The sequence below is a fragment of the Sinocyclocheilus rhinocerous genome, unplaced genomic scaffold (genome assembly GCF_001515625.1).
Source record: "Sinocyclocheilus rhinocerous isolate Xijiao unplaced genomic scaffold, SAMN03320098_v1.1 scaffold115, whole genome shotgun sequence".
Taxonomy (NCBI): Eukaryota; Metazoa; Chordata; class Actinopteri; order Cypriniformes; family Cyprinidae; genus Sinocyclocheilus; species Sinocyclocheilus rhinocerous.
This window is the reverse complement of record NW_015650001.1, coordinates 2,305,607-2,321,303: the sequence shown is the minus strand read 5'-3', so window position 1 is coordinate 2,321,303 and position 15,697 is coordinate 2,305,607. Positions and strand designations below refer to the sequence as shown.

Below are 15,697 nucleotides of genomic sequence, written 5' to 3'. Positions count from 1 at the left end.
TAAATAATCGAAAATTATATTTACAACATTTTATTTTCCCTGTGGCTGGCACTCAAACGGCTCCATTTCAATAGATGGCGCTAGTGCGCCATATTTAGATAAATCATTTACACTGAGCTAAACGTAGGAGAGGGTGGGTACTACGGGTCAGCTTCAGCCCCAAAAACAAGAGCGTGTTGGGTTTTCTTTGATTCAGACCCGTTTCTTCACAGAAACCTGAGCTTTTTTTTCTTCTACATTTATTGTCATTAGGTGTCGCAAAGACTGTCAGATGGTGTAGTGCAGGGTTTATGAATTTTTCCGGTAGAGAAAAACAAGAACCCCAGACAGATTGCGCATTGGGAGGTTGGCAACAGCTAGACTGTGACTGGGCAGGAGATGGCGGAAGGAAGTGAGGAGACAGGAAGTGAGATGGGATTTGAAGAAGAAGGCGGGAGAGATAGGAGTGTTTGAAATGTAATACGATCAAGAAAACGGAAAAAAAGGAGAAAGTAACATCTAGTGAACAAAACCGTGATAATATTGATAATCGTGATAACTTTGGTCACTATAATCGTGATATGAAATTTTCATACCGTTACATCCCTACATGACACTTGAGCATTTATTAGGGAAAGCAACTGGGAGAATACACAATTTATTAATGTTATTTTTGAAAAACACTGGGTTAAGTGAAAGAATTTAATAGGGGGGTTTTTTTTTTTTGGTTTTGTTTTTTCTCTCCACCTCTCCTTTGATGTCAGTCTAATGCCCACACTCCAGTCTAGTAGGTGGCGGTAATGCACCTTTGAGATGAGTTGCCAACCGCCATTAAACCTGAAAGAAGAAGAAGAAGAAGTAAACGTAGGAGAGGGAACCTTTGGTGTGTAAGATGAAAACTGTGGAAACAGTTTATGTGGCATTATCACGTTAAAACATACGACTAGCTGAAGTATATGAATAGCAGTCGAATCTGTATATATCTGTAAAAAAAAGTTTGTGACTTCCTTTCGAGAGTTTGTGGAAATATTGGGAGATGCTGTCCACTCTCTCCTCTTTTCAGACTCAGTTAGCGTGCATCATGGAAACACTTGTGCAGACAGCTGTGTTAGAGATAGGCAAGCTCGTGGATGTGGAGTGTGAAGTGCTGTTGTCGGAGGTCAGCCGCAGCCGCAGTGAAATCAGCGCTCTGAGGAAGAGACTGAGGCTGATGGAGGTCCAGCCGTGGACAAACACTCGACAAACACCGACAGAGACTTTCACATGTGTCAAGAGGTAGTTCCACTTTTGGGTATTTATTTAGCATGGAATTGCATATACTTTATTAGACAAATATATGCTACCAAATGGTTACTTAACGTAATATATATATATATATATATGTATATGTGTAATGCCAAAATGTACTACGTCCACTGTATATATATATATATATATATATATATATGCAGCCTCTGCTATGCAGTCATATAACATATATAATATGCAACCATGCTGAATAAAGTCCACAGTCAATGCCATGAGCCATACTTATTTAATTTATTCTCTACCGTTTGGAATAGTTAAGATTGTTTAATGTTTTTAAAAAAAGTCTCTTATGCTCACCAAGGCTGCATTTATTTAATCAAAAATACAGTAAAAGCAGTTAAAAATTGTGAAATGTTAGCTACAATTTAGAATGACTGTTTTCTGTTTGAATATATTTTAAAATGTAATTTATTCCTGTAATGTCAAAGCTGAATTTTCAGCATCATTACTCCAGTCTTCAGTGTCACATGATCCTTCAGAAATCATTCTAATATGCTGATTTAATGCTCAAGAAACATTTCTTATTATTATCAATGTTGAAAACTGTTGTGCTGCTTCATATTTTTTGGGAAACTGCGATACATTTCCATTCAAAGGTTTGGGTTAAGAAAGTTTTTTTTTTTAAAAGAAATGTATACTTTAATTCAGTAAGGATGCATTAAATTGTTCAAAAGTGATAGAGAAGATATTTATGGTGTAAAAAGAATAAATAAATGCTGTTCTTTTGAACTTTAATAATAAGAAATGTTTCTTGAACAGCAAATCGGCATATCAGAATGATTTCTGAAGGATCATGTGACACTGAAGACTGGAGTAATGATGCTGAAAATACAACTTTGCATCACAGGAATAAATTGCATTTTAAAATATATTAAAATAGAAAACAGTTACTTTAAATTAAGAATTTTTCACAATATTACAGTTTTTTTTTTTGCTCAAATAAATGCAGCCTTGAGCATAAGAGACTTAAAAATGTTAAAACATGAATTATTCCAAACTTTTGACCACTAGTGCATAACCCTTTTATTTATATTTTATTAGTGAATGTGGCCAAGAAGAGATGCACTGTCATTTGAACAGGTGTAAAGGCCCAAGAAAAGACGTCCCAACAGTAATTCAGCAAGACCAAGTAAGTTCTCTTCTTTATGTAAATATCCATATTGAATGAATGAATGAGAGCTGTAGAAAACGTAATGTTTCTATTTCATACAAATGTAAGATATAATGTGATGTCACAATGTCAAAGGACAGTCCACAGCAGAAGTGTGAGGTAAACCAGCCAATTAGTAGGGTAAATAGTAGGGTAAAAAAAAAAACAGGAAGTAGATGTTTGGATTGGTCAAGACAACTGTGAAGCAGGTAACTAACTGTTGAATAATGGTGGATAATTTTAATTGCCAGTGTTTCTAAATAATTTATAACTTCCACTTACATTACTCTCACTTAACCACAGGAACCCAGTGTGGTGAAGCTGAGAGCCTGTCACCCATCAAGGATGTTCTCAAAACTGTTCCTTGTGTTGGCAGAGGAAGTAGAGAAAACGCAGCCGCGAGGGTCCCATCTAAAGCAGAAAGACCAGAAGTGAACAGAAACTCCTCACCCGGAACAATCACAGTGAACCAGACTGTGCCAAATGGTGAACCAAACGTGTCTTTCAGTCACGCACAGAGTTTGAGTGCATCAAACTCCACAAGAACATCCAGTGCCAACACTATTTCAGGAGACAAGCATTTTGTTTGCTCCTATTGTTCGAAGAGGTTCAGGTGCTTTAGTCAACTTACGATACATCAGCGGAGTCACACAGGTGAGAAGCCATACAGGTGCACGCTCTGTGGAAAGAGGTACTTTCAGAAAGGACACCTGTACACCCATCAGCGCACCCATACCGGAGAGAAGCCATATCGATGTTCGCTCTGTGGAAAAGGCTTTATTCAGAAATGCACTCTAGACAAGCATCTGCGAAGTCACACAGGAGAAAAACCCTACACTTGTACAAAATGTGGGAAAGGGTTCACGACCAAATTTAATCTTAACAAACACTTGTCGTGTCAGACTTGCAACAACATTAGTTAATGACAATAAGCTTGAGTAAATGTGCTGATATTAGTTTCAAACCGCATTGATTTGCACTTTTATGATCACGGAGATCAATGTACAGTTTGATAAACACTTTGATTCATGTGGCATCAGATCAGCATTAAAATCAAGTCTGAAAACTGTTAAACTTGTTCTGTTAAATGTATTTATTTATTGCATTAAACACATTAAGAATATTTTCATGCGTTTAAATATTTTTTTTTTTATTGGGGAGAAAAACCTTTGATATTCTTCCATCATTCCAAAAGGCAAATTTGATAATATTAATAAAATATGCTCTTGTTCTTTTTGTGCTTGTAGAAATCTAATATATATATATATATATATATATTTTAAATTTAATTTCCCAGATGTTATTCTGAATAGTTGCATTTTTTTAGCGTATTTTCTATACAGTGTTTTACGGTAATTCATCCCATGATTCCTTTCAGCCAAACGCTATTTATGGTTTCTACAGAAAGATTGTACTGAATATAGGGACAGTGACTGGCAAAAAAAACAGCTATATTAAGAGTACAGTGAAGCCTACATTTGCTCCAGACATTGTAAAGCTTCCCGTAAGCGACGGACATCATGAATACTGCTGATTTTCAGACGCAGCTAACATCCATAATGGAAATTATGGCGAGAACCGCTGTTGCTGAAATAAGCAAACTTTTCGAGGAGAATTCTTTGTTGCTGCGATTACAGATTTCACGCTGTACAAGCGAAAATGAATCTCTGAAAAAGAAATGTCATTTTCTAGAGAATAAACTTCAGTCTGCACGGAAAAGCGCTGGAAAGATGAACGGGTCACAAGCTCCATTCAACCATCCGGGACTTACAGGTGATTTTTATTTTTTTTATAAAACGCGTGTAGTTACTGTGAATTTGCCTAAATTAAATGCAGCGATAGATGGTCACATGAGGATGTGCAGGCTAATTAAAGACCTGAGCTGGTCAACTGAAGGCTGTGTGTTCATACCCCACAAACGATAATGTAACTTGGTGCCCTTGAACTTGAGGGACTGTTGCTGATGTGCTAACCGATACTGTAGTCTTTGCTGTAAGTGAGGTCATTTTTAGGAAACTGTCTGTTCCGTGAGTTACTACAGATATAATTCACAGATTACATTAGTGAACATTATTTGATCAATTGTAATGCACAAACTTTCGAAGATAACTTTCATAATAATAGCCGCCAATTTCGGTGTCCATATTCGTCAACATTTACATTCTAGATATGTAATCTAGTATAGTACTGTATAGATGTATTTGCTCCTCTTGTGTCCGTTGATGTGTGTTTATGAACTTCAGACATCCAGTGGTCTGAGATGGTTCTCAGATGGTCCACCATCCTGCAGTTGATGACCATTTGCAACTATGAAAGTGTCAAGTTCTTTGGCTTGATGCAGTTATTCTAATGAAATCCCATGAAGCAGAATCCCATTTTAGGGCAGGACACTAATGTTTTACAATATGATGTGAAAATTGAATGATTTTATTGCAAGCCATGCCAAATGGAATGATACTACTATTGCAGTACATTTATTACACAATTATTGTGACGGGGTTGAAATAATGTACCATTTTGAGTTGTATTGTATATTTCAAGACTAGTCAGTTTCTTTTGGCCTGAGGTAGAAAAAAGCTCAGCTGAAACCCTTTCAAATGGAATTGTATATCAAAATTGCAGACACGAAAAGCTTTGTTTGTTGAGAATATGTTTTTGTAGGAGTGGTGTAGCTTTACTAATGCCCACATGTTCAACAGACACCGAACGCCAGCCCACAATTGACAATGTCTTCGGTAAGGAATGGTGCATGAACCTCTGGAGACACGAGGAGTCACATGTTGGTCAGAAGGACGACACACACCTAGACTCTTCAGTCAACACAGAAGAGGTTAGTCTCACATATTGCTTACGTTTTTTTAAATACAATGTCAGAATTCAGCTTACTAACTCCTTCTGTATTGCCAATAATTTTAGCCAATAAATTTGCTGGATGAAGAACCAGATGTGATTATGATTAATGAGGAGACGCTGAAGGATGACAATTGCACTGGGAAAAATAAACCTGAAGAAGACGAAAGTAGCAGTTTGAGAGGTTTGTGGAGAGAGAACTTTAAAGGTGCTGTATGTAGGATTGACACCGAGTGGTTGAACTAGGTATTGCAGTCCAAATTCAAAATATTGGAGAGGGTTTTTTTCACCCCGCCCCTCCTCCTCAGACTTGACGCACAGCAGGTTGCCAGATTGACAGTTGCCAGATTGACGACACCAACAGGAACGAGCGCACTTGACGATGAATGAAATTAAATACGCTGTGTTTTCCGCCAACTGGCAACCCGGGGTGCCGAAATACAATTGGGTAAACTGTCAGTGGTCGGGTTTCACAAACCAAAACAGAGACCGACATTCCGGCCCGGAACGCACATTTTCAAAGGAGAATAACTGACTGTAGCATTGTTTTTCAGATAAACAAGTATGTTAACTTAGCATGTTTCTTAAATATCTGCAAACATGGTATTTTTATGCTTTAGTAGAGTCAAAAACTTACATACAGCACCTTTAACAGCTAGTATTAAAGGGATAGTTCACCCAAAAATAAAAATTTGCTGTTAATTTACTCTACCCTCAGGCCATCCAAGATGTAGATGAGCTTTTTCTTCAGTAGAACAGTAAATATTTTTAGCTGAAACCGTGGTCCTTGGTGATTCATAAAGTGCAAATTAATTACTACCGGTCTCAAACTGAAGACCAATGAGCCAGTGGTAAGCGCAAACATGAACTGAGCACTTGAATGAAGGGGTTAAGATGTAAGTTTTAATGGTTTCTTATTGTTTATATAAAAAGGTGAGTTAAGACTAGGTCATTCACTTTATATGCTTTTTTTAGACATGTAAAACATCCATGTTTTACATCATTATTGGTCAATTTAATAACATACATAAACATAAACGAGCTGGTGAATCAGTTATTTGAACCAGTTCATTAAAACAAACTGTTCAAAAGAACCAGTTTGCGGAAAAGAATCCGACTTCCCTGTATAGCCTGAGGCTATAATGTTGCAAATAATGTACATTTTCTTACACAGATTAATCGTTTTGCTTCATATAAGACCTTAATATATTGCCAGGAGCCACAGGTATTCATTTTGCATTTCCTCATATGCCTTTTTTGACTCTTAAAGTGACTGTAGCCATTGATATGCATTTTATGAATCACCAAGGACCATTGTTTCAGCTTAAAAAACTTTTTTACTGTTCTACTGAAGAAAAAATGTCCCCTACTTCTTGGATGGCCAGAGGGTGAGTAAATTAACAGCAAATTTTCATTTTTGGGTGTACTATCCCTTTAACTTTTTTATTATATTCAGATGTTCATGTTTCATTTATTAAATTACAGGATCTGCAATGACCAGTGATGAGAGATGTGTCGCCCAAAGCTCTGAAGAGTGTAACACATACACGGTACCTTCAGATGACCAAGTCCAATCGAACGTGCACCAGACACCAGCTGAAGAACAAGCTCTTGATGGAGCTACACATGGACACATCACAGCAGGGTCAGATCTGAGCCCTGATGTGGGATTTATTCCTAATAACCTGAATTTCAATGGGACAGTTACACCAAAGAAGAAATTCAAGTGTGTGTTCTGTGGGAAAACCTTTGAGTATTTAAGCCATATGACAAGACACATGCGAAAACACTCCGGAGAAAAACCTTACGTCTGTACAGTTTGTGGTAAACGGTTTGCTCAGAAAACATATCTCACAACTCACGAGCGCACTCATTCTGGTGAGAGGCCATACTCGTGCATGGAGTGTGGAAAGAGCTTTTCTCAAAAATCTTCTCTTAATGTACACCTCCGAAGCCACACCGGAGAAAAGCCATATAGCTGCTCACACTGTGGTAAAAGCTACGCCTTCAAAATTGCGCTTAGAACACACCGATGTTAAAACAGAAATAAATTGCTACTGCATATTGTCTCCTTCGTTTTTAGTATAAAACTTCTGTCTAGGTCATTATAGAATATCCTTCTTATCTGTTGTTAGGGGGGAAAAAAGTCAGAGTAGACAAAAATGCTGGTTGTTTGTTTACATGTTCAATATAATGACTCTATAAATAAATGTGCGCACTTACACTAAACAGTCCCCTCTTATAGTAATTTCCATTGATTACAGGCAATATGTTATGGTTTAAACACTGTGTGAACACTGTGAAATGTGTTCTTGTGTGTAGTTTTCTGATACTTTGGGAAAAGAAAAGGAACTATGGATTTGTTCATGCTGTAACTTTTTGTTACCTAACCTTGGTAACTTGATATTTTTACTTTTACCCTTTGCCCTCCCTGAAATATTTTTACATTGCACCATTGTTTTTTATCTACTTAACAGTTTTCTGAATAAAATATTCGTTTTTTTTGTATCAATGTGTGAATTTTTACAAGTAAGTAGTACCTTTTTGACTCAAACAGATCATCAAATGTTTAAGCATATTTATATTAATCATATTTATCTAGAAATATCCTTTATTTGAAGCAATTGCCTTTCACAATAAAATTCACATTAAAACTTTTAATTTTATTCTATTCTCTTTCATTTTAAAGACCTCACCATATTTTCATCCAGTTGGACCATGTGGTTTAAACTTTACATATTAGATTTTCAACTGATTTTATCAACTGTGCTCTTGTAAAGCATGTTTGAGACAGGATAACCAAACAGCGCACTTCAATTCTTGTCCAATTTATTACAATTCTTGGTTACAAAGGTGTCCTTGTTACAGTGTAATTATACATTTATATTAATTAACTACATGTACTTATATATGATTAGGGATTGGTTTAGGTTTACTTGCATGTAATTATGCATAATTTATTGTTATTATCATAGTAAGTACATATGATATGTGTAACAAGGACACCGTAAGATAAAATGTTACCCAATTCTTTATCACACAGTCTGCTTACAGTATGAGCTTTGCAGTTGGTCAGCATAAAGTAGAATAGACAGCAATGGCTCCAATCATTGGTTGTGTGATAGAGGCCCATCAGTAAGGTGGACATATATAATTAATAACACTTTTGACATCGTAATCTTTAAAATGAAATTAAAATCTCTCCTGACGTATGCAAGGCCGATAAACGCCCAGTTTTCAATCCAGTGAACAACCAATCCCACCCAGTGTTGCCAATTTAGCAATTTTGTTGCTAAATTTAGCAACTTTTCAGACTACCCTAGCAACTTTTTCTTCCAAAAGCACCTAGCAACAAATGTAGCTATTTAAAAAAATGTATTTGGCAACTTTTGATAAGTGACTCAAACGATAAAAAAGGCACACATTTTCCATCTAAATTACACAAAAAGAGTAAACCAAAGGTGCCTAGCAGTACACACCACGTGAATTAAGTTAGCTTCTATTTGCAGTTGTTTAATTTAATAATAACAATAATTGAATAATTGTTCATTTGTGATACACCTTGTTAGTAGCTTGTACTTGAGATTGTTGATCAGTTAGTGCGCGATAAGAAAAATGAAAAAGGTACTAGTAATTTTCCAGGACATTATCCATTATCCATTGTAACCCTGTAACCTGAAAACACAAAATACAATGCATAATTTAAAATGTAGTTAAAAAACCTGTGAATAATAATTACGGAAAATTCCTTCATATTAGTAGATTTTGCCCTATTTTTACAGACTTTTCTTAGAGTGTAGCATACTAACTACTAATACACTGTTTAATTGTTCAGAATGAGTAGTTTTACTAGTTTACTAGCAAATAAAAATAAACTTAAACTGTAATCGTTCAAAAATGTGCACGTGTTAAATTCAATGTTGTATTTATAATTAGTTATTTATATTTTAATATTATATTATGCATTTATATTATTTTATAAACGCATCTAAAGTAACATATATAAAATGCAGTTTTTGCTAAAATTTGATGCAGTGACACAATGACTTCAATGACATGGCAACATCATTTAGCAACTTTTAGCAACAAATCAACCTTCCTTTAGCAACTTCAACACTGATCCCACCTTCTGCATTTGACAAGCCATTTTGCACGGAAATGCGTCACAATCTCATCCATTTCATGCCGGGTTAAAAGGGTTTTTGTTTTGGAGCAGTCAAACATTGCTCAAGTAAACCGAGACAACGGCATTCTGGGTGAACTATCGAATAGAAACATCTACACGGTGGTTTACGGTAATTTATCCCATGATTCTTTTCTGCCAAACGGTATGCTTTGTTTACATCTACATAAACACCAAAGGCAACGCAACGCCATTGTTTGAGGTAGAAATAAACATCTATATTAAGACATTAATAGAGTTGCCTGGTCAAAGGGCGAGTGTTTATATCTTTAAAGTGTCCCGTAAAAGATGGACATCATGAATACCGCCGAATTTCAGACACAGTTAACATCCATAATGGAAACGTTAGCGAAAACGGCTGTTGTGGAAATAAGCAAACTTTTGGAGGAGAATGCGTCTTTTCTGCGATTAGAGATTACACGATTTACAAGCGAAAATGAATCTCTGAAAAAGAAATGTCATTTTCTGGAGAATGAACTTCAGTCTGCACGGAAAAGCGCTGGAAAGGTGAACGGGTCACAAGCTCCATTCAACCATCCGGGACTTACAGGTAACGTAACGTTAATATTCAAGTCTTTTCACATGCACAAATTGACATGTGTAGATATACTGATGTTAAATGCAAAAAGGGGCGCTAAAGGACTGATACTTTAAAGCTGGAGATTCTAGCAGCCACGTTGTGCCTCTGACTCTATACCCACCTAATGCCCACATGTTCAACAGACACTGGACATCGTCCTGCAATTGACAATGTATTTGGTAAGGAATGGTGCATGAACCTCTGGAGACACGAGGAGTCACATGTTGGTGAGCAGGAGGACACACATCTGGACTCTTCAGTCATCATAGGAGAGGTTGGTCTCACATACTGCTGCTTTATGTATATGGAGTTCAAAAACAATGTCAGAATGACAAGTTCTGTTTTATTTTCAATCCTTTAGCCAGTAAACTTGCTGGAAGAAGAACCGGACATGATCATGATCAAGGAGGAGGCATTTGAAGACTGCTCTTCAGGAATAAATGAGGAAGACCAAGATAATCAAAGTTTGAAAGGTATGCAGAGAGAGAACTTCATTTATTAATCGGTCATCACCTCATCAGAAGTATGATAAAATACACATACACTGTATGCATTGTGTGCATTTTACGTGATTGATTACCATGTAAACGGCTAACGAATAGCAAATGATTAGTAAATTACTGTACCATTATGAAACCCTACTGTTGTAGACTGCAAAAGTTGTGGAAAGATAACACTGTTTTTTTTTTTTGGAAATGTGCAGAATGGATTTAAATATGTTAAACAAGAGTGCAACGTTCTTTACAGTAGCTAAAAATCATATCAATATGTAATAAACCATCAAAAATGTAATAAACATGCAAGTGGCAGGTCATGTGTATAAGACAATTGTAAATAACAGATGCAACTGAAAAAATTAAATCCAAAATGATCGTTTAAATGTAACCGTAATTATTTGTAAACAAGTTTATTTTAAATTACATTTGGTTTAAGCTTAGTCCTTATTGTTGAAACTTACCCTCATTGTGTGATCTTTCCAACCCCCTACAGGCGCAGTCCAAGAGGAAATCAAAAAAATTATCCCAGAGTTGGACTTAAACAAACTTCAGAATGTGGTCAATCATCTTTCATTAGTGGTGGGTGTGGAGAAGACAGAGGACCTTTCCCTAGTAGAGGTGTCCGATCTTCAGGACTTTCTGGAGCCAATACAGTGCCGAAAACTTGTGAAAACATTCAAACGAAGAGGTAAGAAACAAACTTGTGGCCACAAAACAAGTGCCTGTTGCACACTGTATGGTGTTGCCTTGTCTTGCACTTCACTTTGATGCCCACTTTAAAGAATTGGGGTGTTCACATTTATTACCCCTTTTGCACAACTGGCCCATGTGGACACTGAATTGAGAGACTTTGACCTACAGGTGTGGCCTTTGAAAAAAAATTTTCTCCAGGTGCCTTCACACAACAGTAGTGGTCGGACAGACTTTTTGTTTTTAAAACCAACTCTGACAGGCGCATTTGGTCAGCCAACCTTCCTTCAAATTCAGCTAATGGGTTTAGAGTGGATTTACAGGTATCTCTTGTGCATGCATATCTAATGTCTTTGTCACAGAATTGGGGGACGGTGTGTCATTGTCTCTGAGGTGATAATGGGGGTGTGCAATGTCGTCAGAGCACCGTTTTGTGCTGTTTGAATGTTCAAATGGCCAAATCTCACCCCATTTACACCTGGCATTAAGATGCACCATGGGTGATCAATCATAAGTGCTAAATAAAGGAGTCAACTGGGTCCAAAGTCACAATATTGTATATGCTAATCTATCAAGATGTGTTCTTGGTAGCAACAAAGGAGGTCCACCTAATCAACCAATGCACTAAAACTAGGCTTTAAAACTTTGCTGATTTGAAATGCAAAACGTATCTGTTGTTTGCTTAATACAGGTGCTGTAATTCTGTTTGAAATTTCACATTTGTGGCTACATTAACTATGAAGAGATGGTAGTATTATATGATGATGATGATTATAATAATTATACTTATTAAACTATGATGTAATTTTTGTATTTATGTTAAGTGACACTAGCTACGTTTACATGGACACCTTTTGTTTTAATCGGAATATAATATCATTCTGATTGAGGATTCCGAATGTAGTTTTTACAGGAACGCTAAGTAAAGTGATCGGGTTGATGTGCAATATTCATCGTCTGTTTGATTACGTCATTAACTGAATTTTACCGTACATTTCTGCCATATGTACATCAATTTGACATAGTCACCACTGACAAGCTACTACTAAATATATTGTAGAAACTTCATCTTCTGTAAAGCTGCTTTGCAACGATTTGTATCGTGAAAAGCGCTATACAAATAAACTTGAATTGAATTGAACAAGCATCAATATCAGATTTGATCTTTTGCTCAAATATACAGCTTTCCGCTGTTCATACATACTATTCTCCTGCTATTGCTTCTTTTTGTTTTTAATGAGTAGGCTTAATATTTATCTATTGCGGGTCCTAATTAGGAGACGACGAGCATGTGAAGCTTTGTGCCGTGCTGTTTTTATTCATCAAACAGTAAAATCGCTTCGCTAATACCCATGGCCAAAACAAGCCATCTGTGGATGAAGTATAAAGTGAGGTTTTTTCTGTTACACTTCATAGACGTTGAGTGGAAGGAGAATTTTAGAATAACATGACAGTTATTTATGACACTTCATTCTACAAATACAACCGCTTGTTCCATGCGTCATTACGCCATTTCTGTGTCATTGCACATGCACAGTACTTTTAAGTTTCGGTTTTCAATCTGATCAAGTGTTTACATGTCCTCTCGATTGGATCAGAAAAGGTCTACACCACCCCTTCAAATCCGATTGAAATTTCATTTGGATTGAGCTTAATCTGATCCATTAAGGTGTTTAAATGTCTTGCAAGTCTTTTCAGTCCGATTGAGACATCAATACGATTGCTAACGGATTATTTGGGCCTTGTCTACGCTAATGTATTTTCATTTGAAACACATTTTTTTTCTCTCCGTTTTGGCCTTCTGTCCACACTGAGACAGCGGTTTTGTCAAGGAAAACTGAGCTTTTTGAAAACATTCTCTAAAGTGGATACATTGAAAAAAATGCTGTGTTCGCGTTGTAGTGTGGACTGTGAAAACGGAGGCTTTTGAAAACGATGGCGCATGTTTAGTCATGTGACACATGTTGTACCAATAGATATCCATGTTTATTATACCAATATTGTCCCTGTTATGTGCTATTCACATTCACACTATTGCAACAGATATGTTTGTACACTCTTCATATCACAGTCCTGCAAAGATGACAGAAAATTTATTCGCGATTGCTGTTTGCATTTTGTATCGGACATACAATCGTGAGGAAGTGCGACCTGAACACATCAGTGAATGGTGAGATATTTTCCTAAATAAAATTATCCTGCCAGAAGAGCTGCATGAAAACGTATCATGTCTATTCCGTCTGTATCGTCTCGGTGAGCTTTTTTGCGCCTTTAAAGCAAATGCGCAGTAAAGCGAATTAAATGTTTTCTGGCGTTTCAGTGTGGATGAGAAACTTTTGGAAAATGCTAGTGTGGACAGAGAGCATTTTAAAATGAGAACGCCATTTTCAAATGTATCCGGATTAATGTAGATATAGCCTTGTGTTAATGTTAATGTAGCTACTGAATCAAAAGTTATTTTAACAATCTTAATACCCTTTTTAGGTAAATTTGGAAGGCATTTTATGACCATTAATTTGGTTGTTTGTATTTAGAACAACATAAGCTGTATGTTGTTTCAGGTGACGTGTCTGCAGCCTCTTCATCTTCTATGGCCTGTACTTTGTACCAGCAGTCATTCAAGAAAATTTATTCTGATCCTGATCACACTCTTTCAGCGGGTTCAGCATCATAGACAGACCAAACTCACAGCCCACAAACTGTGATTTCAACATCTGATCAAACATCTATGTTTTTAAAGTCAGCTCCATCCAGTACATCATCCCAGTGTTCTTCAGTGATGTCTCCGTTTGATTTGAAACTGCCAGAATCTCCAAAAACGTCAAGTTCCCAGCATCATGTTCACCGTTCTAGTCATCAGGGTGTGATTCTACCTGACATGTGTTTAAATCCAGTTTCCTTGAAGAAAGAGAAAAAACTCTACCTAGAATCAGCTGGAAAAGACGGGAGACCGAAGCCAGAACGCTTTGCTGTGCTTCTGTTTAAAAGTCTAGTACCACAGAAAGTTTACAGGGAATGGTCAGGTGCTGTTAACTTTGATGGCTCCCGAGGAAAAAATGCAGTTACCTAACAACCTGCGGAAAGCAATAGCAGAAATAGTTAGCCGGAAATTTCCCAACTCTACACCCCATGACTGGAAGATGATAAGGGATCGGCTTAATGAACTTCTCCGTAAAAGAAGACTCACTTTCCCGCTTTTTTTAAAGCCTTTGCACTATACCTCAAACATGGTAGGCTACTGTAATAGCTCAGTAATTCACTATTATTTTCATTTCTGCCTAGTGATGTTGCTAGGTTTTCTGGGGTCGTTGTACAGTACCTTTTTTTTGTTTTTTTTTAAGGTATCTGCAACAAAAAGTTGCAGGGGGTCCTTGTGGGGGAATATTGTGGGTCCCCCAATAGCAATTAATTCCCAGTTTTCAAAACACCCCTTTTCCAACCATTTGACTCTAAAAAATGTCCAATGAATTGCAAATGAGGTATCTAAGGCCCTGTTTACACCTGGTATTAAGATGTTTTGGTCGATCAGATCACAAGCAGGATGTTTTAATCTGTCTCTTTTCGTCCACTTTCTTGATTTCAGGGGAGGGTCTGTGGGCGGGTGCATGTGTGGGCTATTTCTGATCTTTTGATCCAATATTGTGTAATAAGCTCACGCATTTTGCTTATGAATGTAAAAGGAGACCTGTCTTTAGTGGCTTTTCAAACGTATTCGAACACATTAACGTTTATGCTATGAAAGCAGTTCGGTCAAATGTATTTTCAACTACCTCTAGAAGTGGTGGAAAGTGGACATGCTTAATGTTTCAGACCCCACTTACACCTGTATTAGTTGTCCACTTGTGATCGTATAAACAAAGATGCATCTTAATATCAGGTGTAAACAAGGCCTAAATGTGTAGAATTTTGGACTAAAACTAAAATGGGTCATGTTCACTGGAGTGGACGTACAAAGTAGTGTTCATCATTGAATTTGTTTGAGAATATTATTACTACTTTCATCATATGAAAGTATCAAATATTAAATCTTGTTTTTTAAATTTGTAAATTCACAGTTAACAGTGTAAACACAGCCTCTTGTATCAGTTTTTTGTTATACATATCAGCAGATCTGACAATAAATCTATTATGCTCCCAAATTTGATAACATTTTGATGAATCTTTTCCTAATGTTTTAAATTAAGTTTTGAGTTGGAGCAGTAAAAAGTAAAAAAATGTATATGCAAATTTTGTCTCCAGTTTTCTAATTGTGCTATTTCCGCATTTATTGCTGAAATAATAAATTGCTTTTTAAAGGGTTAGTTCACCCAAAAATTAAAATTAGGCTGTGTTTTACTCACCCCCGAGGCATCCTAGGTGTATATGACTTTCTTCTTTCAGACGAATCCAGTCGGAGTTATATTAAAAAATGTCCTGGCTATTCCAAGCTCTATCATTGCAGTCAGCGGGTGTTGCAGTGC

General features: G+C 36.6%; 2 protein-coding genes across 2 annotated transcripts in view; both read left to right on the top strand.

Moving 5' to 3' along the window:
- Positions 1-3,437: 3,437 nt before the first annotated feature.
- On the top strand, positions 3,438-7,609 carry LOC107711162 (zinc finger protein 37-like). Its single transcript, XM_016516099.1, has 5 exons — positions 3,438-3,444; positions 3,947-4,210; positions 5,137-5,267; positions 5,354-5,471; positions 6,773-7,609. The coding sequence occupies exons 1-5, from the start codon at positions 3,438-3,440 to the stop codon at positions 7,324-7,326; spliced, it is 1,074 nt and encodes a 357-aa protein (XP_016371585.1). The 3' UTR covers positions 7,327-7,609.
- A 1,892-nt stretch (positions 7,610-9,501) lies between these two features.
- LOC107711243 (uncharacterized) overlaps positions 9,502-15,697 on the top strand; it is a 12,804-nt gene continuing 6,608 nt past the window's right edge. Inside the window, exons 1-4 of the mRNA XM_016516192.1 lie at positions 9,502-10,020; positions 10,194-10,324; positions 10,412-10,523; positions 11,041-11,235. Coding sequence (XP_016371678.1) covers positions 9,759-10,020; positions 10,194-10,324; positions 10,412-10,523; positions 11,041-11,235 — 700 coding nt within the window. The 5' untranslated portion in view covers positions 9,502-9,758. The remainder of the gene's footprint in view (positions 10,021-10,193; positions 10,325-10,411; positions 10,524-11,040; positions 11,236-15,697) is intronic.

What these genes read in the sequence shown, in the direction of transcription:
- LOC107711162 (XM_016516099.1), top strand. An exon ending in CAACCATCCGGGACTTACAG is followed by an intron (nt 4,211 to 5,136) that starts GTGATTTTTATT and finishes CATGTTCAACAG; the next exon opens with ACACCGAACGCCAGCCCACA. An exon ending in CTTCAGTCAACACAGAAGAG is followed by an intron (nt 5,268 to 5,353) that starts GTTAGTCTCACA and finishes CAATAATTTTAG; the next exon opens with CCAATAAATTTGCTGGATGA.